Below are 24,752 nucleotides of genomic sequence, written 5' to 3' on the forward strand. Positions count from 1 at the left end.
GATCCTGGCGGCCCTCTGCTAAAGGAGCGACATTAATAACCCATTGAAAAAATATTAGGTTTGAAATCCCCTCTCCTCCCCTTACAGCGAGCTTGAAAAAAAAGCAGGCATTATTTTGCAAACACTGGGTCTACGTTATAACCTTCCATGAGTGTTAGGCTAGATTTTCTTTTCTATGCTAAATCTCCCTTCCCAGTGAGACCCCTAGCAATTTTTGCTAGACTTGTGGATTCTGTTTCCATGTTCCCGAGTGAGTGGGAACCTTTTTCCCCACTCCCCCTTTCTTTTCCTCTTTTTAATGGTGTAATTTTGCGGACTCTCCATAGTGTATTTTTGAATATATTCTTTCCTAGAACATGTTGGTCTTCCCATATTTTCTCTTGACTTACCTTGTAAAACTACTGTTCGCGGGTAAAGCTGGATTTTCATCCGGTTTGCATTTTATATAGGGAAACCAGCACACCCCACCGTCTGTGGAGTGCTGGGGAGATGCATGGCATCCCCGTTCACAGTAACACCGACAATTCTGTTACAGTGACAAGCTTACCTTTAATGGCTGGTGGCAGTGGACACACTTTACTTACTTTTGTCCTAATATTACATGGAGGCTGTCAAACCAGATGGGGAGCCGGTGCAAGTGGATCTAGGTCACCTGGCCTAAGCCCCGCCCACCTGGTGTCTTCCTTCCTGCTGCTCTTTTTCACCACTTAGCAAGCCCCGCCCACCTGGTGCCTTCCTTCACCATCACCGCCTTGTGGCCAATGCTGGATTTGACTTTTATGGACTTCATTCATTCACAGTGCGTCACTCTTTCTCAACTCTCATGCTGGACTTCCTTTGCATCTAGTACTCATGGTGGCCCTGAATCATGCTGTTCCCATCTTCATCTTGTATCCTGGCTTGCAACATTATGTGTTACTACTGACGTCTGCAATTGTATTCGCTCTCCACTCTTGCTTCTCCACTCTTTTTGACTGCTTACTCTCTGTTCTCTCCTCATTTCCCTTCTCCCTTTTCCTATCTCCTGCTCTTACTTTCTTCTATGCACTTACTCTATCAGAATTGTCCCTGGACCTAATATGATAACAACCTCCTCTGTTTCCTCCACCCTCCCATTACTGTTTTTTTCCTCCCCAACACCCCTCCAGCACTATCTGAAATGTCGTCAGGCCTAGTACGATAGTCGCTTGTTTTGTTCCTCCCCACCCTTTCTGCACCCTTCTCCCTCACCTTTTGTTTTTCTCTGGCTCTACTAGAAATGTCGTCAGGTCTAGTACGGTAGTCCCCCGTCTGTTTCCATTTCCTTCCCACTCTCCCCCTCCCTTCCTTATCTATGTCTTCGCTCTTGCACTATCTGAAATGTCGTCAGGCCGAGTAGGATAGTTAATTTCACATCCTTACTGTTCATGGACTGTAAGAATGTCATTGTATTTTCCCTTGTTCCCTCCCTTGCCTTGAAGCGCTTTGAAACACATTGTGTATAGGCGCTATATAAATAAACCATCATATCATAAACCAGCTGCAGTAATGCACAGAAGGGTCTCCATTCTGCTAGAATGGTGGCGTCTTTCTTTTTTTCATAATTTTTAATATGCTTGTCCTTTCCTGGTCCTTCTTCTGCCGTCCTGTGTTGGGGGAGGCACTTGTTATTTTGCCTTCAGCGGGAACCCTTTGGGTAGCCCGCCAAGGCTTCAGCGTGTCTTGGCAGACAGGACGTGAGGGAGGAGTAGGAAATTCTGCTCACCTTTGTCTTCTGGTGTACCGAGAGAAACCACTTCCCACTGGCGTGCTTGCTGTCCTGATTGGAGAGCCACCTGCCCCCTTCTGTAAACTGCAGGGAGAGTTTACAGAGGTTGCGTGGGGGTCCCTGTATATATGAATCTTGGAGCCGAAGACAAGTTGAGCACTGGAACAGAAGATCCAATGAAGAAGAGGAGTAGACTGCTGTAGTTACTTCCAGCAACCAGTGATGTCTGCTTTTTTAAATCGCTGCCTGTGCTGACCCCTTCATTGAAGCAATATAGGAGCCCTGAAGACGACTCTGACCCAAAAACTACTGAGACCCATCAGTTCTTCAGAAGACACGCATTTTTAGCCATCCCACAACGAGTTGTGACCTTCCTGGACTGCAAACGGCCAATAGTCTGGGACCTTGCGCTTCAGTGCGAAGCAACCTCTTCCAAAGCCCAATTCTTGCTGAAACGTTGGTGTACTCCTGCTGGACCTCCAGAGGCACGATGCCACGCCTTTAAGTCTCCTCACCAGAGTGCAGGACAGAAATAGCAATGATAATCCGACCGGTGACAACCGTCCTTCATCTGGTACCTCAAAAAGGGTGCCAAATCCACAGAGCCGCGAGAAGCACAGAAGAGTCCTTTGCTGGGAGCCTTTTGTGATGACTGCTGCTGCAAGTTCCCATCCATTGTCCTTTCTTCCATCACCACAACCAAGAATCCAGGGACCGGGTCCTGTGCAGCTTCATCGTAAAAGCGTCCCTCTGCAAGCTCTTCTTCACTGCTGAGGTACTGTGGGGCTCAGGGTAGTCCTTACTTAAGTAATTTGTCGCTCCTGTGTAGCAGAGGGGGCGATTGGTGCATTTGGAACTTTGTCCAGATCATTCGCCCAGGCCTAATGCAGTAACACATTTAGGGAGCCTTCTACGAAGTCCCTGAACACTTTCGACTAACTCTAATGCCTGTACTTGCTCGTTTGATGAGAAATCCTCTGGAACGGTTTCTTTCCTGCATTTGAGCCCTAGCCTGACATGCCTGCTGTTGGCTCCTGGACTACCAGGGTCCCTCTTCTGCCTCCGAGATCACTCATGCCTTAGAATAGGGAAGAACCTTTAAGTATAAGGCCTCTTACTAACATATATAACAAGTGTTGCAAAGTACTTAGTGGTGAAAGTGTTAGTGTGCAACTTTAGTTCCTGAAACAGAATAAGTAACAACTGTTTCTAAGTTCTTACTTACCTTTGAGTTGCTTATAGCCCCTCTGAAAATTATAAGCAGTTATGTACTTACCTTCGAATGGAGTTCCACTCTTTTGAAAAGTATCATTGGTATAACTAGCTATTCCTGTAATAGATGACCAATAGGTATTACTCACCTTGAATAGCGTATGGCCATTCTAAATGTGTAGCCCGAGTTCTTACTTACCCACGAGTAACTTACTGCCCCCTCTGAAAAGTATATAGGTTATTTACTTGCCTTTGAACTGTGTTCTGAAAAGTAATAACGATGTAACTGTATCCATTACCCTACATATCTAAGGAAACTAAAGGTGATTGTCAGTTGTCAGGAAGTGCAAAGTGAAAATGTTCTCTGTCCAAACTAACTCTATGACCCTACCACTGCATTTAACTGACTTAAATATGCCAAGCGAATGTCTCACCTTTGCCTGGTGTTTTCTTTACCTTCCAATAGGCTTTTCCTTTACAGCCCCTCTCTATGGTACAGATATTTCTCAACAATCTCCTTGGATAGTCTTTGAGATCAATGCTTGTTGTTCTTCAAGAACAGTCTTGGGTTTCATGTTTTCCGGGTTCTATATTTACAATAACTTCCCTTCAGGTATTCTCTCACACTCTTGTCATCACTTCTAGACTCTTCGTCTCTTTACATTCAGGCTTTTCTGAGGCAGGTTTATCTTGACCTCTTTTTAGGCTTCCGTCGTCATAACTTCTCAGTTTTAAAATGTCTCTTTTTTATCTTATTCGAGATTTGTATATCCTGTTTCTCATTACATACTCTTATCTTAGACTTCCTCCAGTCTTCAATTTTGAGGTCATAGGGTTTCTTCCCTCTTCCCAGGGAACGTGTTTCCAGTCTCTACTTGTTCCCCACCACGGTTGTTTAAACTCCTCTGTTACAAACTTCACCATTATCCTCTAAACTGGTTTCACTCCTGGTATCTTGTCGTTAGGATTGGGACGAGTTCCTCTTTTCGTATAATAACCCTCCTCTCTGTTCAGGTTATTTGTTACTGGCTTACAATTCAGTCTTAGCATGAGTTTCTCGTCCTTAAGGCTGAGACGAGTTTCTGCGTATTTATAACGGATGCCCCGGCAGCCTCCCACTTCTCCTAGTACCTCTTTCTCTGCTGGAAACTGTGGCAGGGCTCGGACCTCGCTCGGGTGTGCTTTCTCGTTCCTCTCGCTCTACGGATTCCCTTCCCGGTTCCTCGTCGGGTTACTGCTCCGCATTTGCGCTGGCGGTTGGAAGCTTTCCACGCTTCCCGTATCGGTGATCTTGGCGTCATTCTTCTGGTGACCTGCCCACCACACTGTACTTGCATTCATGCCACCACCGGATAACTCTAGCGGCTATGGTAGATGGACCAGGGAGTTCCTCGCAGGAATGGGGGGAGTCGTCCTCAAACGGGGAGCCTCTCCCAGGAGGGTCTTGCAGAGCAGGAACTCCCCCGTTGGGGAGAAGGCACGAATACTTGCATTTAATCACACATCACTCCCTCTGTTCCAATTTCTCACTGTCTCCTTTTAGATTTATATGGACTTGTGTACGCTTTTAAATTTGGTGATATACAGGTTGGCTAGACTGGGGGTAAAGCTGACTCCCATGGCCATGCCACTTATCTCGCGGTAAAAAGAGTCCATGTTTAGCCCACTGCCATGACCCCACTTTGTCCAGTGCTCCAGAATGAACACCAGATTGTCCTGCCATGTTGAGTCCAAGGGATTTGAACATAGGTCCTCTGCATGTTACCACAGGGAAGTGCCCTGTCAAAATATCCAATTCCCGCCTTGCTTCTCAAGGCCAGTAAGATAGCTCAGCGAGTTAAGTACTTGTCTTGGATGTCTGTGTGCAAGCTGCAGTCCCAGATTTGAATCCATGGCAGAGCAGACTCGGTCCTACATCTTCAGCGGTCATTAAACTGAGTAGTATAATACTGTGTAACAATAAAAACACATCATCACAGCACTTAGAAGTGAGGGAACCTGGCATGAAGGACTCTAAACACCATGATATTATGATTATGCAACTGGAAAGATTTTCTTTGATGTAGGAGAAAAAAAGAAAAGCAAGATGGACACCAGCAATCACATGGGCTGCAGGATAGGTCTCAAATGATAATGAGCAGGGAATAAAATGTGTGTGTGTGCGTGAGCACTCATGTGTGGGGACTGAGGTGCAAGTGTGAAGGCTGGTGTGTGTGTGCGCGCGCGAGCATGCATGTGTGAAGGCTTGGGTGTGTGTGTGTGTGTGCATGCATGTTTGAAGGCTTGGGAGTGTGTGTACAACCCTGCTTGTGTGCAGGCTGGGGTTGTGTGTGTGCGCGAGCATGCATATGTGGGGACTGAAGTGCGTATGTTAGCACGCATGTGTGTAGGCTGGGGTGGGTGGGTGTTTGGGTGAGAGAGAGCACGCATTTGTGAAAGCTGGGAAGGGTGTGTGTGTGTGTGTGTGTGCATGCATGTGCGAAGGGTGTGTGTGTGTATGACCGTGCATGTGTGAATGCTGGGTCGTGTGTGCACGAGCATGCATGTGTAAAGGCTAAGGGGTGTGTGTGTGGGGGGGGTGAGAGAGCGAGGTGTGTGTGTGTGGGTGTGAGAGAGCGAGAGCAGGCATTTGTGAATGCTGGGAAGGGTGTGTGTGTGCATGCATGTGCGAAGGGTGTGTGTGTGTATGACCGTGCATGTGTGAATGCTGGGGCGTGTGTGCACGAGCATGCATGTGTAAAGGCTAAGGGGTGTGTGTGAGAGAGCGGGGTGTGGATGTGGTAGTGTGAGAGAGCGAGGTGTGTGGGTGTGAGAGAGCGAGAGCAGGCATTTGTGAATGCTGGGAAGGGTGTGTGTGTGCATGCATGTGCCAAGGGTGTGTGTGTGTATGACCGTGCATGTGTGAATGCTGGGGCGTGTGTGCACGAGCATGCATGTGTAAAGGCTAAGGGGTGTGTGTGAGAGAGCGGGGTGTGGATGTGGTAGTGTGAGAGAGCGAGGTGTGTGGGTGTGAGAGAGCGAGAGCAGGCATTTGTGAATGCTGGGAAGAGTGTGTGTATGCATGCATGTGCCAAGGGTGTGTGTGTGTATGACCGTGCATGTGTGAATGCTGGGGCGTGTGTGCACGAGCATGCATGTGTAAAGGCTAAGGGGTGTGTGTGAGAGAGCGGGGTGTGGATGTGGTGGTGTGAGAGAGCGAGGTGTGTGGGTGTGAGAGAGCGAGAGCAGGCATTTGTGAATGCTGGGAAGGGTTTGTGTGTGCATGCATGTGCTAAGGGTGTGTGTGTGTATGACCGTGCATGTGTGAATGCTGGGGCGTGTGTGCACGAGCATGCATGTGTAAAGGCTAAGGGGTGTGTGTGAGAGAGCGGGGTGTGGATGTGGTAGTGTGAGAGAGCGAGGTGTGTGGGTGTGAGAGAGCGAGAGCAGGCATTTGTGAATGCTGGGAAGAGTGTGTGTGTGTGAGCATGCATGGGTGAACGTGCGTGTATGGAAGTTGATTTGAAAATACGGAGCAACATAAAGCACGTGTTGAAGCCACATTCTGTGATGGTGTTTGGGGGGAGAAAACTGCTCTTATCTGGGTATAGATGGGGAGGTTAGCCACATGAATATTTGTAGAGATTGTGAAAGGGGGAGGAGACAGAATGAGGGAGACATTTAAATGGCAGAAGCCCGATGCAGGGGCACAGAGGGAGGGAATGGGAATTAGAGATTTGATGACCTGGAGATGAAAGCATCTCCCTGATCTCAGGCATCATCCATTACACAGGCGCCACCTCTGGAGAACTCTGGAACTGCACCAGCCGCTCACAGTCTCCTATGAGATCTGCATGGAAATGTGTCCGCTTTCAAAGTCAGAGGCGTGCAGGTTAGCCATACTACGGTGGGAAAGTGTGCCACAACTTCTGCATCACTTGCAATGTACACCTTTCTGTTCACTATGCAGGAGGACTCATGATGCTTTAAATGTCTTATAGATGCGCCCTAGTCCTCCTTTTTGCACATTCCAAAACCACAGCATGTTGCATGCATGAGCTTGCATTTCACCAGTTGGCCTGTGTGCTGAAATGCAGCCCTAGTATAATTTGATGTCAAGCTAACTGGGCCTTTCTAGGGTAGAAGCGGGACCTAAATCACTCACAGTTCCACCCACTTTTGAACCCGGATGTAGTTCCCACTGACCTGATGCAGTGCAGTGAGTCCATCTTCGTTGTACAGGTTGGGGCTGACTCCATTCTGAAGGAACTGGCGAACTGCAAAAGAAAGAAAATGGTTTATAGTACAATCCACTGACCCCGCAGCCACTCCCGCTGACCCCGAAGCCACTCCCCGCTGATACCTAAAGCTCATGACACTCCAAGCTTTACCCCTCGACAATAAAGAATACACCAGTTTCATGTACCTCATCGCACTGCACCTGAAACCATCCATCTCACAACCATGCCCCTGCTGCCTCAATCCCCCCCCTCCATATATAGCGGCAACGTGTGGGGGCACAATTTGAGAGTAAAATGTGAGTGTCCGCTCTAGTGCCAGCTTCATCCCCTGGCATCTGTTAAGTGCAAAATCCACCACACCACACCTTCCACTCTCTTGAAACTCTAATTAGCACACATGTCCTCAGCGAGGTACACTACCGCAACCACACACTTGGTTCAACCTTCTCAGATGCACTTCCCACTACAGGCATGGTGGCTACGAGCACGGAAGAGGTGCTTATAGAATATATCCTCCGCGTGCACTAAAATCTCTCTAGGGCATCCCCCGTCAAAGAGAGAAACTCCACATCCTAAACACTGGGCCTCATTACGGGTCTGGCGGTAACCGTGCCAGTAAAACCGGCAGGTAGCCACCGGACCCGTACACAGTTACCAACATGTGGCTTGCCGGTAACAACGGGGTATTACACCCCCAACGGCCGGAAAGTCAGGTGGCGGTAATATGTTGTTCCCCATTCCAAGAAGACTCTATGGGAATGGGACCACAGAAACACCGGCAACGGTAATAACAGTGCTGGTGCGTCAGTGAAAGTCTGTGGGCGGGTGCCGGCTGTCCGGCAAGTCAGGCCTGCCGAGAGGGGGGGCATCCACCCACCAGACTTTTACTTTGCTGGTCCGGAAACAACAGTGCCGGTAATGAGGCCCACCAACTTGCTCTTACCGCTTGCAAACACAAGGATGCCTTGCCACCTCCATACCACCCCCTCCCGACCCCCCCGACGAGTCACATTTTGACTCAGTTGGAATGGCTCTGCCCGCCCCATGAAAGTAAGGTCTACACCTACACTGAGCAGCTTCAAAGTGACTCTGAAATACACCCTTCATGAGATCAATCCCACCCCCATCGTACAATGTTACTTCTGGAAAGTGCATTGTGTGTACTCTATACGTGCATTGTTATGCAAGATAGATGAATGAATGCATGCACAGAAATTCTATTACTGCAAGCCAAATAATTTCAAATCTTCACATGAGGCTCTCAAACACAAAGCCAACATCACGCCGTGTGTGTGGTGCTTGTAGGTGCATGGTCAGAAATGTGTATGGTGCAACGGCAGCTGGCACGAGAGCATTCCCTAAAACAATGAACATTCAGGATGTCAAATAACCCCACTAAAGGCTTTCTCAAGAGCTTAGAGACGAGACACAGCATACGATGGATAAGTGCAGCACAAACTAAACAAGCATTGGCAGAGCTAATAGTTTTCCACTTTTGTGTAGGCATGGGATAGGCATTTGCCAGTCGCTGACATAATGATACTACCTGGCCATAAGATGGCAACTATTGGCAAGTGCTTTATGCATATTATAGTAGTGTCTGGTAAATGCCCATCTAAGACTAAAGGCACACTTGGTTAATACTTATTTATTAAACTAGGAGCAGATTTCCAGCTGCAATTAATCTATTCCCTATAACAATGGCAGAACCATAAAAGCCCAAAGTCAAATTTTACAGTGCAATGGAGCTTGCTGAAAAAGAGCCCAGGAGGGTGTGTTTTGGGTGGGAAGGAGTGGGTACTGATGGGGAGTGGCCACAGGGATTAGCATGTGTAGTGAATAGGTTGGCACAAGTCCAAACGCCTACATGCTGTGTGCCTCTCCTCACATCTCATCTCCATCACCAGTACTTGTATGCCAATAGTTCTGGCTTTTTAGGTCATGCTAAAGCACTGTTTAATAGCCAATACTAAAAAGAGAAACTGCGGAAGTGCCAATTTATGAAAGGCCCGCATGAAACAAAGCATCTCAATAGCAATGACCACTTTTTAGGTTCAGCCCACTTATGATATTCAGTTATAAAAGACTTTTCTAACACAGGGCACTGCCCTAGAAAAGACAACCCTCCGCCCGATAATAAAGAGTGCGGTGGTATGGCTCAAGTGCACTGGCATGGCAGGTGTGTAGTTCTAGCCCGGGTTCAGAATTGCAGCAGGGGCAAGGGTGCGGTGGTTTGCTGTGGTGGAGTTCAGGGCTTATTGGAAACAAGTGTGCTTCTCTACCTCCAGAACTTTAGAAATATGTCTCAGGAAGATTTCTTGAGTGCATGTGTGTTTCTGGAGCAGCACTGGGGGTAAGTGTGGGTGAGGGGGGGTTATGGTTCCTATTCACCTGTACAGCTGTGTGCCGGACTAGCGCTCACACAGCCTTTTGCAGGCAAGGGCTCACGTGCAATGGAAGACTGAATGACACAATCCCTATAGCAAGGGATGTTTTGGGCCAGATTTCAGGTATTTGTATTTATTTGAAGAACATGGATGTCAATTTCTATCAGAAATGGCTTACAATAACATCGACAGACGCATTACCCTGAAGGGTGCCTGTGTTTAAAGAAGCAAACTTATGAGAACAAGTGGTGAGGCAGTTTATGAGGATGTTAACAAAGTGGGACATAGACTGGGGACAAAACAAAACGATAACCAAAACCGGGACTTACTAAAAAAGTAAATGTCAAAAAAAGAAACAAGGACTTGCAAAGATAAAATTAACCTAGAGCAGCTAGTGATAGTGAACGCCAAAGGACAGGGTCAGACTGGGACAAGAAATGGGCCCGGTCACCCAAAGAAAAGTGGCCCGCCCCTCGCCTCAAAAAAGTGTCCCACCCCTCGCCTCAAAAAAGTGTCCCACCCCTCGACTCACGACCCTTGACCTCTGATGACATCACCAGAAGTGATGTCATTTGATCCCACCCTAAAGTGACATCCCGGGAAGCGATGAAACACGACCTTTCACTCCTTGACAAAACAGGAAATGGCATCAAATAGCATTGTTCCGAAGTACACTAAGTTACTGTGAATCCAAGCAGACGTCCAAGGCCAAATGATATTTTATTGTATAGCACTTACGCTTAAGCTCTTTTTTTATACAACACATAAGCATACAATATCACCCAGCCTGTGTTTGTACTGATTTATCGACCTAAGAAGGATGAAAGGCTTTTTGGAAGAAAAAAATCCAATCCGACCCTGCCAAAGGACGAGAAGTCGTCCTAGGGCAGAGGAAAAGAGGGTGAAGAGCAGAAGTTGTAGGATGTTCAAATTGGGTGACCGAGATCGGGGGATTTTTTCACCCACCGTAAAGCGGGCGCGCAGAGGTCTTTTTATGAACATGGGATGTGGCAGATTGATAGCATTGGACCCCTTCCGGGACAATTAACACACAGGATTTTACAGAAGGTCTATCTATTAAAAAGTAGGCAGACAAAAAAAAAAAATCAAACCAATTAAAAATATAAGCAAATTGCACATTTATAGTAATCTCAATGAAAACCCAATGCCAATGGTTACTGCATTGATAAATGATCAAATACTGGTCAGTTGAATTGTGACTGCTGCATTTAACTTGAATGTACACTTACAATGCACGTACACACACATACACAAACACACACACACGTACACACACACACACACACACACGCACACACACACGATTGAAAAATGTATGAGGGTTCAGTATAAAGCTTTCATTTGATAAAAACAAAATTAAATCATAACCTTCCTGCCTGTCCATTGCTACCTGCGGAGGGCAGTCACTTCTGCGCCCAGTCAAAGCCCGGCCCTCATCGCTCCACCCTACTAAAATTACCACTCCGTAATGCATGGTCACGGTCCTTGGAAAGTGCTATTTTATTGCTAGTACTTCAGGGCTTTGTTGGGCTGAGGCAGGGCCCTGCCAGTCTCCAAATACTGCTCCTGAGCTAGGAGCAGGAGGTGGGGCGGGGTTCTGTTACACAAACAACCAAGGTGATTTCTCCTTTATGGCATGATGGAATGGCTGAGTTACGAGTTCTGTCAGATGTTTATGGAAATGAGTCCATGGCCCTCATTACGGGTCCGGCAGTAGCCGTGCCGGTAAAACCAACAGGTAGCCGCCAGATCCGTAAACAGCTACCGGCGCCTGACTTGCTGGTAACACCAGGGTATTACAACCCCGGCGGCCGGTAAGTCAGGCACTGGTCAAATGTTGTTTCCCAGTCCTATAGAGTAGAGTCCCATAGGACTCTGTGGGAATGGGGATCACAGAAACACTGGCACCGGTAATAACAGTGCCGGTGCTTCTGTGAAAGTCTGTGGGCGGGTGGTGCCGGTCCACCCAGCAAGTCAGACCTGCCAGGTGGGAGGGCACCTGCCCACCAGACTTGTACTTTGCCGGTCCGGAAACAATAGTGCTGGTAAGCTTACGGCACCATTGTTTCCAGACGGGCAAAGTTGGAATGCGGCCCCATGACTATGCTCAAGCAGAACAGCCCAAGCCCCAAACCCATAAGCTAACACTGTTCAAAAGAGTATAAGCAGCTTGTGGTTTGGAAATATTTTACTGTTAGGGCGAGTACAGTGAGAAATCAGATGAGCACGGACCTCACTGTGAACTACGTGCTCATAAGGGTTTCATGCTTGAATTATCATCATAGTCCGATTTCAAATATAAAATTCTGTGGTCTTCCTCACGTTCCTAAAATGCTCTATGGAAATATCCAGGAACTCACATTGGTGCTATTTGTCAGTTTTCCCTTTCTCATAGGTGATTCATCCACAGATTGAGGGTTATGTACTCACTGAATGAATTGTTTATATATTGTGTGATGGATTGATTCAATTAGAAACTGCAGGGAAATTAATTTCCAATACACATACTGGATGCAAAACAATACCATGCGGCCTACCAGAGCCATACACTCCCACAAGCTAAGCCAACCTGAATTCAAACGCCATAAAGCAGGAGGATCTAGCTTTCCAGTGTTGGCCGCCAAATATTGCAACTCGCTTCCACCTCCCTCAGAGCGGAATAATCATACTGGATCTTAAGAAAATCCCAAAAAAACATGGTTTATCTCATAAACCAATGTGGCCGTTGGACAGCACAGCATTATATACACGTATGGCCTTACCCAACCAAACCAGATGCCACCGTCGGAAATGTATTACCATGTATGTAACTGTATCCTCGCAATCTTGCCTTGCTTCCGACCCATGACCTCGCAACTGTCTAAATGTTGTCTGTAACTAGGTCTTACCCATCCTGGGCCCATCTAACTGGTAAAAGTGCCCTGATAACCACGGGTTTGTGTGCGCTCTACAAATGTCAAAAATAAATAAATAAAATGTGAGCCCATAGGTGACTTAAAGTAGGTTTCCACGGTCCTATGGTGTATTCGTTAGTGCATGCGGCACTCCCTGTAGGCTATGCCCATCACTATTTAGGCCACACCCAACACTCAGGCCATGCCCCGTTGTTTGAGCCCCCCTCTGGAGTTCTTCGGGCACTGTAGTAGTTGATGTGAGTACACGCAACAGGCTTTGTGTATTGGAAACAAGTAGAGCAGGGCACGCCTGGCTTTAGATCACTGTATAAAATATACCACTCTCACAGGGAGGGGCAGAAGACACAGGTATCAGTGAAGACATGGCCCACAAACACTGTGCTATTTATTGCTCTGGGAATGACACCACGCGCTGGCTTGGCCCGCTACCCGAAACCCCTGATCCGGAAGGTTTGGCAGAAAAGGTTTTACCAGGGCACTAATCTACGCAGGAGCCAGCCACAGGTTGTCATCAATGGAATACTTCCCCTTAGCAGCCCTGGGCGGTGGGCCAAGAGGCAGGACAGGGAAGGGCGCATCCAGTCTGCCGACCTGACTGTCCTCGATCAGACACCGGGACCCACCCAACAGAGTCAGAAGACAAGGGTGCGGAGGAAAGATTTAGTTACCGGGTAGCTTTGTTTCGTCATTTCTTTTTCTTTGTTCCGCACACAGGAGAAGCACGGACACACACGTCTGGCTAACATGGAACAGTTGGTCTCCAGTGGCGGCTGGTGAATTTTTTAATTGGAGGGGCATAAATGTTTCCCACAAATATGGAAGAGTGACTGAGCGTAGCGAGGGAGTCCGAAGCAACCAATGGGGAGGTTTGGTGGTCTCTTCTTGGGAAAGAAATTGAATATTGGGTCACAATGATGCATTATGCAACATACTTTCTGTGAAACATTTGTGGAAAAGCCAGGAAGTTTGCAATTGGTTTTGAAGGGCAACTCATCAAAAAAATGCAATAGATACAAGTCACCAACAGTGCACAGGAGCATTTCCCAATGCATGTTCATGATACCTTCCCCACAATATATGCAGTATATAAAAAAGCATGTTCATGCTGACTGTGCCCACAACTTTCCATGCTGGCTGCACCAGTATATTCCAGTATTCCCATATAATATACGGTTTGCTTTGTGCATAATGCCAGCAATGATACGAATAGAAAACATATTCAAGCTGGGTCTGTCAGTATCCCCACTTATGAACATACTCCTGCCAATGAAAATGCCAAGCCACAATAAGACAACCTGTCCAGACTGGCTGCACCAATGTAGGCAACTCAGGTACACTTCTGTTTGTTTTATCATAGATGGGCAATAAAAGGGGCATGCAAAAGTAAGAAATTCTAACTAGAATGATGAAAGCACTGAAATGCCAGTCTAGCCACGTAACAACACTTTCCATGCTTGCTTTATCACAGATGCCCAGTAAAAAATTCCATGCCACAGTAAGAAATTATTGCAAGACTGGCTGCACCAATATATGCCAGCCTAGCCATGTAATAACACTTATGCTTGCTTAATGTTGCTGTCCAATGAAAAATGTCATTCTCCACACCCCCACAAAAATCACTGCCCTAGGCTGCACAAACAGAAGTACACACATTCACTCACTCATTCACATGCGCACCAATACACCATACACTCGCTCATTCACATGTTCACCCAACCACCCCTACCAGCATTCGCTCGCTCATTCACACATGCAGAAATCACATAACAGCCCAGGTTGGGGGTCTGCTGCTTGCTGTTTCCCATGGCAACCGCTCGAAAGAACAGGCCACTGGAAGCACAGAGCGCTTCCTGGATCCTGCACTTGTGCAGACAAGACAGAGCACTCCATCCGCAATGCCCCAGACCATCTGAATGTGTGGGGAGGCAGAGGAGCGCCCCTGCACACATTCACAGATGCTTCCCAACTTACATCCCAATGGGTCATGCAAGGCTGGGCAAGCAGTACACATCCAATCTTGCATGGTAATAATAATAATAATCTATTTCTTATAATGCACTACACACCCATAGGTCTCAAAGAGCTCAAATAGCAGAAGACATTATTATCCCACAGAGTGGTACTCATTTTATCGACCTCGGAAGGATGAAAGGCTGAGTTGACCCTTCTGGGATTCGAACATGCCGCAGCAGGCTGCACACAGATATCAGGGGCGAGCGCTTAGCTGGCTGTGCTATCTGACCATTGGACATGTACGCTGGGGAACAGAACAGTCATGGGGAAACCATGTTTCGGCTTGACAATTCAAGGCATCCCAGGAGCCCTCTCCCAGCTGCACCAAGCAGCTGAATGGAGCACCCAGTGTTTTCACTGGGCCGGCTCAGCTCCTCCACAATGGGAGGTACGTTTGGTGGATCGGCGCCCCATCGTCCACTATGGACGACCCGCCGCCGTTGGTCTGCAAGCTTTAATAACATCTCGCAGTTAAGGAGGCCAGAGTACTCAAACCGCTGTAAGAGAGTTAGTCCCAAGCTGCAGCCCTGCTGCACAGGCACTTGCATTTTATTTGATTCCTGCCCAGTTGACCCGCCATGGAGATCAAGGACCCGAGCAAGCCTTTACCATGCCTAGCCTGCCTGCCTGCCTGCCTGCGCTGCCTGCCTGCGTTGCCTGCCTAGCCTGCCTGCCTGCGCTGTCTGCCTTCCTGCCTAGCCTGCCTGCCTGCCTAGCCAGCCTGCCTGCCTGCTTAGCCTGCCTGCCTGCGCTGTCTGCCTGCCTAGCCTGCCTGCCTGCGCTGTCTGCAATTGCAGTGAATTCACAGTGGCTTTCCCCTTCAGAATTATCTGAGAAGATTGAATGCAGTGACCACCACTGATTGAGTGCCTGCCAGATGCAAGACTGTCATTGGGTACTGGGCCCCTTACTGTATCTTCGGGTTGCTACACCTCTGGAAGGTACGCAACAGCTTTGCTGGCTCTTGTGCGGAGTCAGATCCAGCCACAATATCCCCGGAACTTTCAACATCAAGGTCCAGTTGCCTGAGGAACTGCCCTCGCTGAGCTCCAGAGTGACATCATGACTCGGATATATAGCAGAGGGACCACCGGGGACATGCCTTCGCGTGCTCACCCGCCTCAGAGAGAGAGAAAGAGAAAAAGAGAGAGAGAGAGAGAGAGAAATAAAGAGGAAAGAGAGCGAGAAAGAGAAAGGGAGAGAAAGGGAAAAAGGGAGAGAGTGAAAGAGAAAAAGAGAAAGAGAGAGGAAGAGAGAGAAAGATGGAGAGAAAGAGAGAAAAGAAAAAGAAAGAAAGAGAAATAGAGAAAGATAAAAAAAGAGAAAAGAGGAAAGAGAAAGAAAGAGAGAGAGACAAAGAGAGAAAAGACAAAGAGAGAGAAAGAGGAAGAGAAAGAACGAAAGAAAGAGAAAGAAAGAAAGAACGAGAAAGAAAGAGAACGAGAAAGAGAGAAAGAGAGAAAAGAGAGAAAGAAAAAAGAGAAAGAGAAAGAGAGAAAGAATGAGAAAGGGAGAGAGAAAGAGAGAAAAGACAAAGAGAGAAAGAGGAAGAGAAAGAGAGAGAAAGAAAGAGAAAAGAGAAAGAACGAAAGAAAGAGAAAGAAAGAAAGAACGAGAAAGAGAAAGAGAACGAGAAAGAGAGAAAGAGAGAAAAGAGAGAAAGAAAAAAGAGAAAGAGAAAGAATGAGAAAGAGAAAGAGAGAGAGAAAGAGAAAAAGAAAGAGAAAGAGAGAAAGAAATAGAATGAGAGAGAGAAAGAGAAAAAGAGAAAAAGAGAGAGAAGTAGAGAGAGAGAAAGAGAGAGAGAAAGAGAAAAGAGAAAGAAAGAATGAGAAAGAGAGCAAGAGAATGAGAGAGAAAGAAAGAGAGAAAGAGAGGGAGAGAGAGAGAAAGAGAGAAAGAGAGAGAGAGAAAGAGAGAAAGAAAGAGAAAGAGAGAGAGAAAGAGAAAGAGAAAAGAGAAATAGAGAGAATGAGAGAAAGAGAGAATGAGAGAGAGAGAAAGAAAGAGAGAGAGAGAGAGAGAGAGAGAGAGAAAAGAGAGGCTCAGTCGAGAATTGAGACACCCCAAGCTTCAGCGGGCACCAGGGCAAGGTCTGCAACACACATTGGGCCAAGGCTACCTAACCATGCCACTCCAGAGTGCCCCCCCAACTGGTTCCTAATCACTGGCAGAGTTCTGCACCCCCTCCAGTGGCAATGAGACTGGAGTCTGAATCCTGTGAAGGCCAGAAGGCCAGGACTGCCACCCCAGCATCAGCCGAGGCCCGTCCGGAGGTTCCTCGACTGCTCCGATGCCCAACAGGACTACTCAGTCAACTCCATCCACACTGGCACCGGAACCAGATGGGCCTGGCATCAAAGTAAGTGGGGCACCTCTTGGGATCGGTATTAGTGGGAATAGGTTATGCCAGGGGGGCAGAAGCATTACTGGGGAGCACAACCAAATAAGGAAAAAAAAAATCATACAAGAAACACTATATCTTACCAAGATGTTGGCATTCATTACAAAGGTGGCATTATCCCAGTCCAGAATAGGTTGAAGACAGCAGAAGGGAGATACACACCCAACAGGGGAACTCCGGTCCAACAGCGGGGAGAAGGCCCAGCAAAAAAGCTCCAAGGGTATTCGGTCTAATAAATGTTTCAATGAGCGTTATCACACGTGCTGTCATTTGTTGCTGTAGCTTTAAATCAATTAATGAAAAATATATGCAATTCAACATTTAGAATTCTGAAATCCTCGCCCCCCCCCCCCATTACGTACCATCCCACAGCAACCCCGAAATAAGTAGGGAGGTTCCAAGGGTTGATGGGGAGCACGATCTGGAAACCGATTGATACTTTGGAGACAATCAACAATTGAGAAATCGAATTCTTGAACTGTTTTCTTTTACAAAATGCATCACTTCGTGCCGAAGAAGTGTATACTGATGTATTACTCTGGTTCCAGAACTGATTTAGACATTATGAAGATTATGAAAGCAGTATTTTGTTTACATTCAATATTTATTTATTTGCATTTTTGAAGCGCTCACACAGCATGTGGGCATCGAGTGTTTTAGTTGCGTAATTGTTTTTGTCTTAGTTGTGTATTTATAACGCGCTGAAATACCCAGAGGTTTCTAAGCACGGCCGGGGATTGAACCTGTGTTGCTTCGTGTTGTCTTGCTTCCAAGGCGAGCACCTTGCTGCTGAGCTATCCTACCGGGAAAATAAATGTATGGGTATTAAGAAATGTTAGTGCATTGAAAAATAAAGCCACCATATAATCATATACCAAGAATACATTTAAAAAACTATGTTCATGAATATTTTGAGAATATATAAATTGATTCGTTAATATTTGGAAGTGTTATTTACCCAATAGGGGTGCATCTGGGATCCTCCTTTTCAGAAATGAGGAGTCATACGATTTTTGTTCCAGCACCGACTAAAGTCTAGTTGGTATTTCCCAGTCGCACCTGAAGTATACAGAAATCTCTTCAACTTATTGACAATGTTTCCCCTTTTCTAATTTCATCAGAGTTCACCTCCTTAGTGTGGTTTTTAACTATCCAGCGCATCGTGGTGATACTTCCCGCTTCTAGGCGCTGTAATAAATGAGGTCATGTGAAGTGGCTTTATATAGTAGCCGTCTGCCATTTTTGGTGGCCTCATGACGCCGGCATGTTGCTACGGCTCTATGTGGTTTGTGGTGGTGACCCTTGGGTATGTGTTTATCATGAGAGGAAGACCCCCGGCCCCCAGGTCTTTTAGATGACTGCCTGGGACACTGGGAGTGCTGTGCGATAGAGCCAACGCTGTAGCGCCGAGTGGTCCCATCCCCGAACTGTTCTTCGTGTAACGCAGCCATACTTAGTCTTCGATTGGGGTCAAATAATCAGAAACCCCTTTGCTGGCTCCCGGTAGAGTCAAAGGCTGTCTTTCAACTAGCTGAAAGGGAATACTAAAACCTCAGGGACCCAAATACCTACAGCAACCCCAACACAGGTCTCAGCATCCACCCCTTGGAAGGAGAAATCACTCTGCTTACCTACAAGCAAGAGACGGCACGCCTTCAATGAGCAGAGACATTATCACAGTCCTAACACCTAATAGAGTGCAATTGGAAAGAACCAGCATTCCTGCAATTAAGAGAGACCTCAGGCCTAGCTCAGCTTCATGGATCAAAGACTCAAAAAATGAAACTCAAATTAAGAGACTCAAGAGGCGGATTGAAGTTTAAGAAACCTGTTGCACTTTGGAATGGTGATTTCTGTTTCATATTAAATTGTGAGCAGCGCAGTTACAAAACCACCATGTGCCCATCGCCCGCCCCCGGCCAATGTTGATCATGGACCGTCCTAGTACCATGACTCCAGGACAGCCTGAAGCAACAAGCCTGCTGACCGGTCAGAGGAGCACTATTTTGGAACTGCTGTAAATTAGCCTTCGCCAGTGGGGGCAGATGTTCCCCCGCCACCTTCAGGCTTACCTATGCGAGGAGAAAAAAAAAATCAATGCCAGACGGACCTAAACAATGGAACCACAAACAGTTGTAAGCCTAAATCCCCACAGCTCCACCATCCAAAAGCAGGCCGCAACAGCCCTGGTCTTCACTTTCGGACAAAGCTTTGCTTTTTCCCTTCAAGTTTTGTGTTTTCGCCCCACTTCTTGATGGGAGGTTCTAAGGAAATGAGCAACGAAGGACAGAGCCCTCAAAAAAACATGCATTAGTCGAATAACCCAACTGCCTTTTCTTCCATCCATGCCAATGTTGAAACATTAAAGCCCTTGGCCTAAAGCCCGTAGTTGGCCACTACCAGTAAAGGCAAGCCCATGCGCAGTATTCGTGATGGAGCCGGGAGAATGAACCTTCAGTCACATATAAGCATTTTGATGCCCAGCTGTGCCAGAGGACTGCGATCACCGTAGGGTGTTTTCCGACCGTCTTATGGACTCCAGACCTGCAGATGTTTCCAGGACATTCCACGTCATTAGAATTCCAGAGACCGCGCAGTGCAAGCATAGGTTTACCTGGAAAGCCATACATATGGAGCCTCTTCCACCGCACGCCACGCTTGTCCTCCTCACCTACGTTGCTTTACACAGTCTACCAAGAGGGACGCAAAAGAGACTTTCCTGTCTCTGGACCCATACATAAACTGTACCCCAAGATCTGGTTAGCGCACCGGACGCCTATGTGGCCACACGCAGAGCCGCATACATGCAGACGGTTCCTAAACATCAGATGTGGGGGTATAGCCGACCATATAGACTAGGATTTCCAACCTTCAGTAGTTCAATACTGGGAACCTCCAAAGCCCTGGGCGCAGAACACGCTTAATACCCAGAGGTTTCTAAGCGCGGACTCCGGGATTGAACCTGTGGTGCTCTGTGTTGTTTTGCTTCCAAGGCGAGCATGTTGCCCCTAAGCTATCCTCCCGAGACTATAAGCAGCCAAGGGCATTCATGCTCACCAGACAGCTGAAGGCGCTAAAATGTTAGCAACTGGACATTTGCAGCACACCAGCGAGCACATCTATCTAAAATTCAAGGACAATTACAGAGTAACCAGCATCTCCGGTACATACTGAAAACCCACACTGCCAGCCGAGAGGAACACAACAGGGCAGCGCTTTCTCGAGCTTCAGCAGTTCCGGGATGCTCATGTTGCTGGATCAAGAATTCAGGGTGGTTCGATCAGAATTGATCGATGCTTTCGTAAATACTAGTCTGTGTTGTTTCGGAAACCCCTTCAGAAAACTCTGCCCCTGTGGTTTGTCAGCATGCCCAACCGGACACTGATTTTGCCAAACTCAGACAGCTCAGAGAGTTCCTCCCTTTCACAGCAGCCGGTCCTAATGTATCTTTAACCAAAGGTACTCATATTCGCTCCCCAGTGGGAAACAATTTCTCAGGCATGGACAGGAAACCCAGATAAAAACAGCTGGCAAGCGCATCTCACCAGCCCTAGAAGTGAGAAGCTCATCTGGGGAGCCAGTGGACTCGCACTGCACTCCAGTGACATTCCAAGGATTCCCAAACTTTGGCTCTCCAGATTTAGACTACAACTTCCATCAGATGATCACCATACTTCGATACCTTTTGGTTTTCTATTTTTATTTTTCTAGTACTACATAAAGCACCAAACAACCTATGGGTGCAGTATACGTTTGAGAAACAGGGCTACCTATCTAACCACCCTATGAAACAATAAGGCATGGGTACGTCCTTTATACGCCATTAGCTGAGATAATAGAATATAACAACAATTCATTGGGACATTTCTTTCTTCTTCACATAACTCAAACCCGATGAGACTAGCTATAGCATGACCACTGTCACCAAAACATGGTTTCTATTTACCTTTTGGACTTAACACTTGGACACACTTATAGCCGTCAATCACAATATTGTAAATGTCCTTCCTGAAGAGCCACATAGAGGTGGTGAAACACGTGTAGAGGATATAAAAGAGGGGATATAAAAGATGACCAGGAAATAAAGCTACATGAGGATATACGAGAATATAAAAGAGGACCAGGAAATAAGGGTATATGAGGTATGAGGATATAATAGAGGACCAGGAAATAAGGATAAAAGGGGATAAAAAAGAAGACCAGGAAATAATGATACATGAGGAAATATGAGGATATAAAAGAGGACCAGGAAATAAGGATTTATGAGGATATAAGGCGACCGGGAAATAAGGATAAATGCAGCTATAAAAGAGGACCAGGAAATAAGGTTACATGAGGATATGAAAGAGGACCGGAAAATAAGAATACAGGAGGATATAGGAGAATATAAAAGAGGACCAGGAAATAAGGATACAGGAGGATATAAAAGAGAATCGGTAAATAAGGATAAATGTGGATATATTAGAGGACAGGACACAAAGAGGAAATACTAAGAAGAGGATATAAAGAGGACAAGAGGCTCACAGATGAGCCTAATGAAGATTTGCAACCTTCCTGTGGTTCACTTTTGTGAATAAAAACACATTAATTTTTCTTTTTTGCTTACTCATTGGGTCTTTCAAATTCTTTGTTCTCAGGCGCTTTTGACTTGTAAGTGATGACTTTTATCCAATTTACTTATACTCTTGGGCAAACACAGGGGTTAATCCCTTCATAAAAGCGACGAGATCACCCTTAGGCATTAAGGAGATCGCCCGGACCAAGAGGGAATGTTTGCACTACCATTTATGTACACATATAAATCAATATACAGCATCACATAATAGAGAAAATGCAAAATTCAACATATGCCAACTACCATCGTGTAAAGTAGGAACACACTCAAGACACAACCCTTGGACCAAGTTACCTGCCACCCACGCATGGCGTTAACTGACTTTTGATAAGTTTGACAGATCTTGAATAAGGCTATATGTAATGCTGTGGTTTCCAGAGTTAAGGCAATAGTGCCAGAATTCGTTGCTACGTATAGCATCATCATTGCGCACACATCTGGACAGCTTGGTCACGTAATGCACATTTCATGTTGTTTGTTTCCTGTACATTGGGTAATTTGCATATTCGGCAGCCTGTTTGTGTCCAACTGCTCCTGGTGGGCATCTCATTAGATCTCTTACGGTCTCAGGCAGGAGTAATAAACACTTCTATAATCAGAGTTGTTCCTAAGAGTTGCAATATGATCAAAGTTTAACCCTCAGTCCCATTGGTCAAGTTTATACTCAAATACTTATTTTAACCCGTGGAAGTGATATTCCCCAATTAGGTGTCCCAGTTGATCTCATGAAACTGCTTGGTCAGAGTTGTCTACAGGTTTGCCATTTTGTCTCCCCCTTTTTGCCTCAAAACCTTCCCGTACAATTTAAGAGGGGACTTTTTAGGTCTTAAACATCTTTAATATAAAGGGCTCCCTGCTTTCTTCAAACCATGCCAACGGTGGACGCAGGAGAGCACAGGGGCAACATGCTGGTCTTGGAAGCAAGACCATGCGGAGCAACAGAGGTTCAAATCCCGGATCCACCCGTAGAAGCCGAACTCATATCGGCGTTATAAGAAACCAACAAATAAAAAAAACACGATTCCTACACAGAGTCTCTCAATGGGACCAGCTCGCGGGAGATTTAAAACCTTTTGCCAACATTTTCTTCCAATAACAATCATCCATTCATAGAGCCTCCAAACCATACTGAATGGCAGAGCAGAAACTCTTGTTTAAATAACAGGATTATTCCTTGAAGGCTATAGCCAGCTGTTCCATGCGCACATTTCCTGATCGAAGCAGTACGCAAAGCAGCTTTACGACTCGTCAGCCATTAATTCAGTACAGTTGCTCCTGGGAACAAACGTGATTCCGAGATACTTCTCCTCATGGGCCCATCCGGAAACATATTACAAGTCGGGCATTTTCTTTGCACCAAGCCAATATTTGCTGTAGTGCTAATGTCATGAAATGATAAATTATGCCAAACCGAGGAAGCAGAAATTTAATTGGTTTTTAGATCATATGCGTTTGGAGGTGGTCCAAAATTTTAAATACTTGGGGTGAGTCATTTACGCTAGGAGAAGCAATCAGGCAGCGTTCGAAAATATGAGTAGAAAATGTGGCTCAATGCAACCGAATGAATGGTTGTCGACAGAAACAGTGGTCGCTTTTCTGCTATTCCCATTGTTAAGTATTATCCCCAAAAGACGGTCCCTTGTCTGCTTTATGGAGTGGAAACAGGCGTGTTGCCTAATACATAGGACAGGGCTGAATTGCTCCTTTGGAAAAGGATTTTCACGTTACTGCGAGTGACTCCAATTGTAGTTTTAAGGCACAAAGTGGGCGTGATCGCCCTGTGCACCCCCGCAGATTGGGAAAACAGTACAATTATCGAAAAAATCTTAGGATACCTCCCGACAAGTGAGTCCACTGATTTTTTGTTTGTTTAACCTTTATTTTATTTGTGTTTGGCAGAGAAAAGACAGAACAAAAGAATTGTACAGGATATCCCTTAGATCAAGAGTGGGTGTATTATCCTTTGAAGGAACACTCTTTGATCTAAACGGAGAACTGAATCACAACTCTTGTAAGATTTTATCCGACTGGAAATAGCAAATTCTGGAAGTGTTAAGCACTTATAATATTCCTGAAGATGATTTTATAGCTTTTCCATAGAGTTAAAAAGAAAATGTTTGAAGCCGACTGGATTAAAACCGGGCTTCGGCAATGAATTCACCTCTCATCATTTTAAGTATGAAATTGAGTCTTTCAATGTGTTGCTCTTTTACCTACAAAAGCACCCCTTAAGAAACCACAGATCTGCCATGTTGCGTTTTAAATTGAACGTACTCCCTAGTAGCCAAGTAATAGGCGCAAGGGAGAACACCCCAAAGGAACTTACGCAGGTGTAGATTCTGTGCCAAGGATGCGGAACCCCTTTATCATCTTGCAATCTGAATCTTTTGGTCGATTTGTTTTCAATGAGCATATTTCAAACAGAATAGTTTCGGTCTAGGATTTTAAACAGTAATGAAATTTCCTTTGATATATCGATTTTACATTTTTGAGAATTGATATTAAAATAAAGTAAATGGAAATCCTGATTTTGGAATTGTATATATTTTAGTGATTGTTTTAATTGTCTGTTTTAACCATTATTGTATGCTATTGCAAATGTTTCTTGTAAACCACAAGCAATTAAATAAATAAATAAATACGTACAACTAATGCCATGAAAAATGGCACTTGCAACAGTGCAAGGTTTCTGCAATGTGGCTCATGATACACACTGGGGGAGGTCCAGCTTGAGTCTGCTCTTTTCCAAATGTGAAGACAATTCTGACTGCTAATGCATTGATTACAGGGGGGGTCTGCAACCGTTAGCTCTCCAGAGGTTTCTGACTACAATTCCCATCAACCCTAGCCAGCACAGTCAATGATGAGAGGTTATGGGCGCTGTAGTTCAAAACATCTGGCGAGCTGCATGTTGCAGAGCCCTGGCATCGGAAGGTCAACAACTCCTCCCTCTACAGGCAAGGCTTTCCATGGGTATCAGTCGAAGTATACATGGCATGGACTTAGCGCCTTGAGGTAGCCTTGTTTTGCATATGTATGGTTGCACAAATTATCAAAAAATAAAATGAAAAACAAAGCCCTGCGTATGGACTGCACCGCCCCACTCCAAGGGCCGCGTCATCAATACATCTTCAGCTAAGGCAAGTAATGTGCACTGGCCACATCTGATGAAAATGCCACATTGGTTTATAGCGCTTGAGGGTTTAAAGTGCTTTTGT

General features: G+C 46.0%; 1 protein-coding gene across 1 annotated transcript in view; it reads right to left on the reverse strand.

The window, feature by feature from the left end:
- Positions 1-24,752, reverse strand: part of PPP1R16A (protein phosphatase 1 regulatory subunit 16A) — a 467,867-nt gene that overhangs the window by 126,828 nt on the left and 316,287 nt on the right. Inside the window, exon 2 of the mRNA XM_069621786.1 lies at positions 7,145-7,215. Coding sequence (XP_069477887.1) covers positions 7,145-7,215 — 71 coding nt within the window. The remainder of the gene's footprint in view (positions 1-7,144; positions 7,216-24,752) is intronic.

Source organism: Ambystoma mexicanum, chromosome 5q, assembly GCF_040938575.1.
Source record: "Ambystoma mexicanum isolate Mex_15411 chromosome 5q, UKY_AmexF1_1, whole genome shotgun sequence".
NCBI lineage: Eukaryota > Metazoa > Chordata > Amphibia > Caudata > Ambystomatidae > Ambystoma > Ambystoma mexicanum.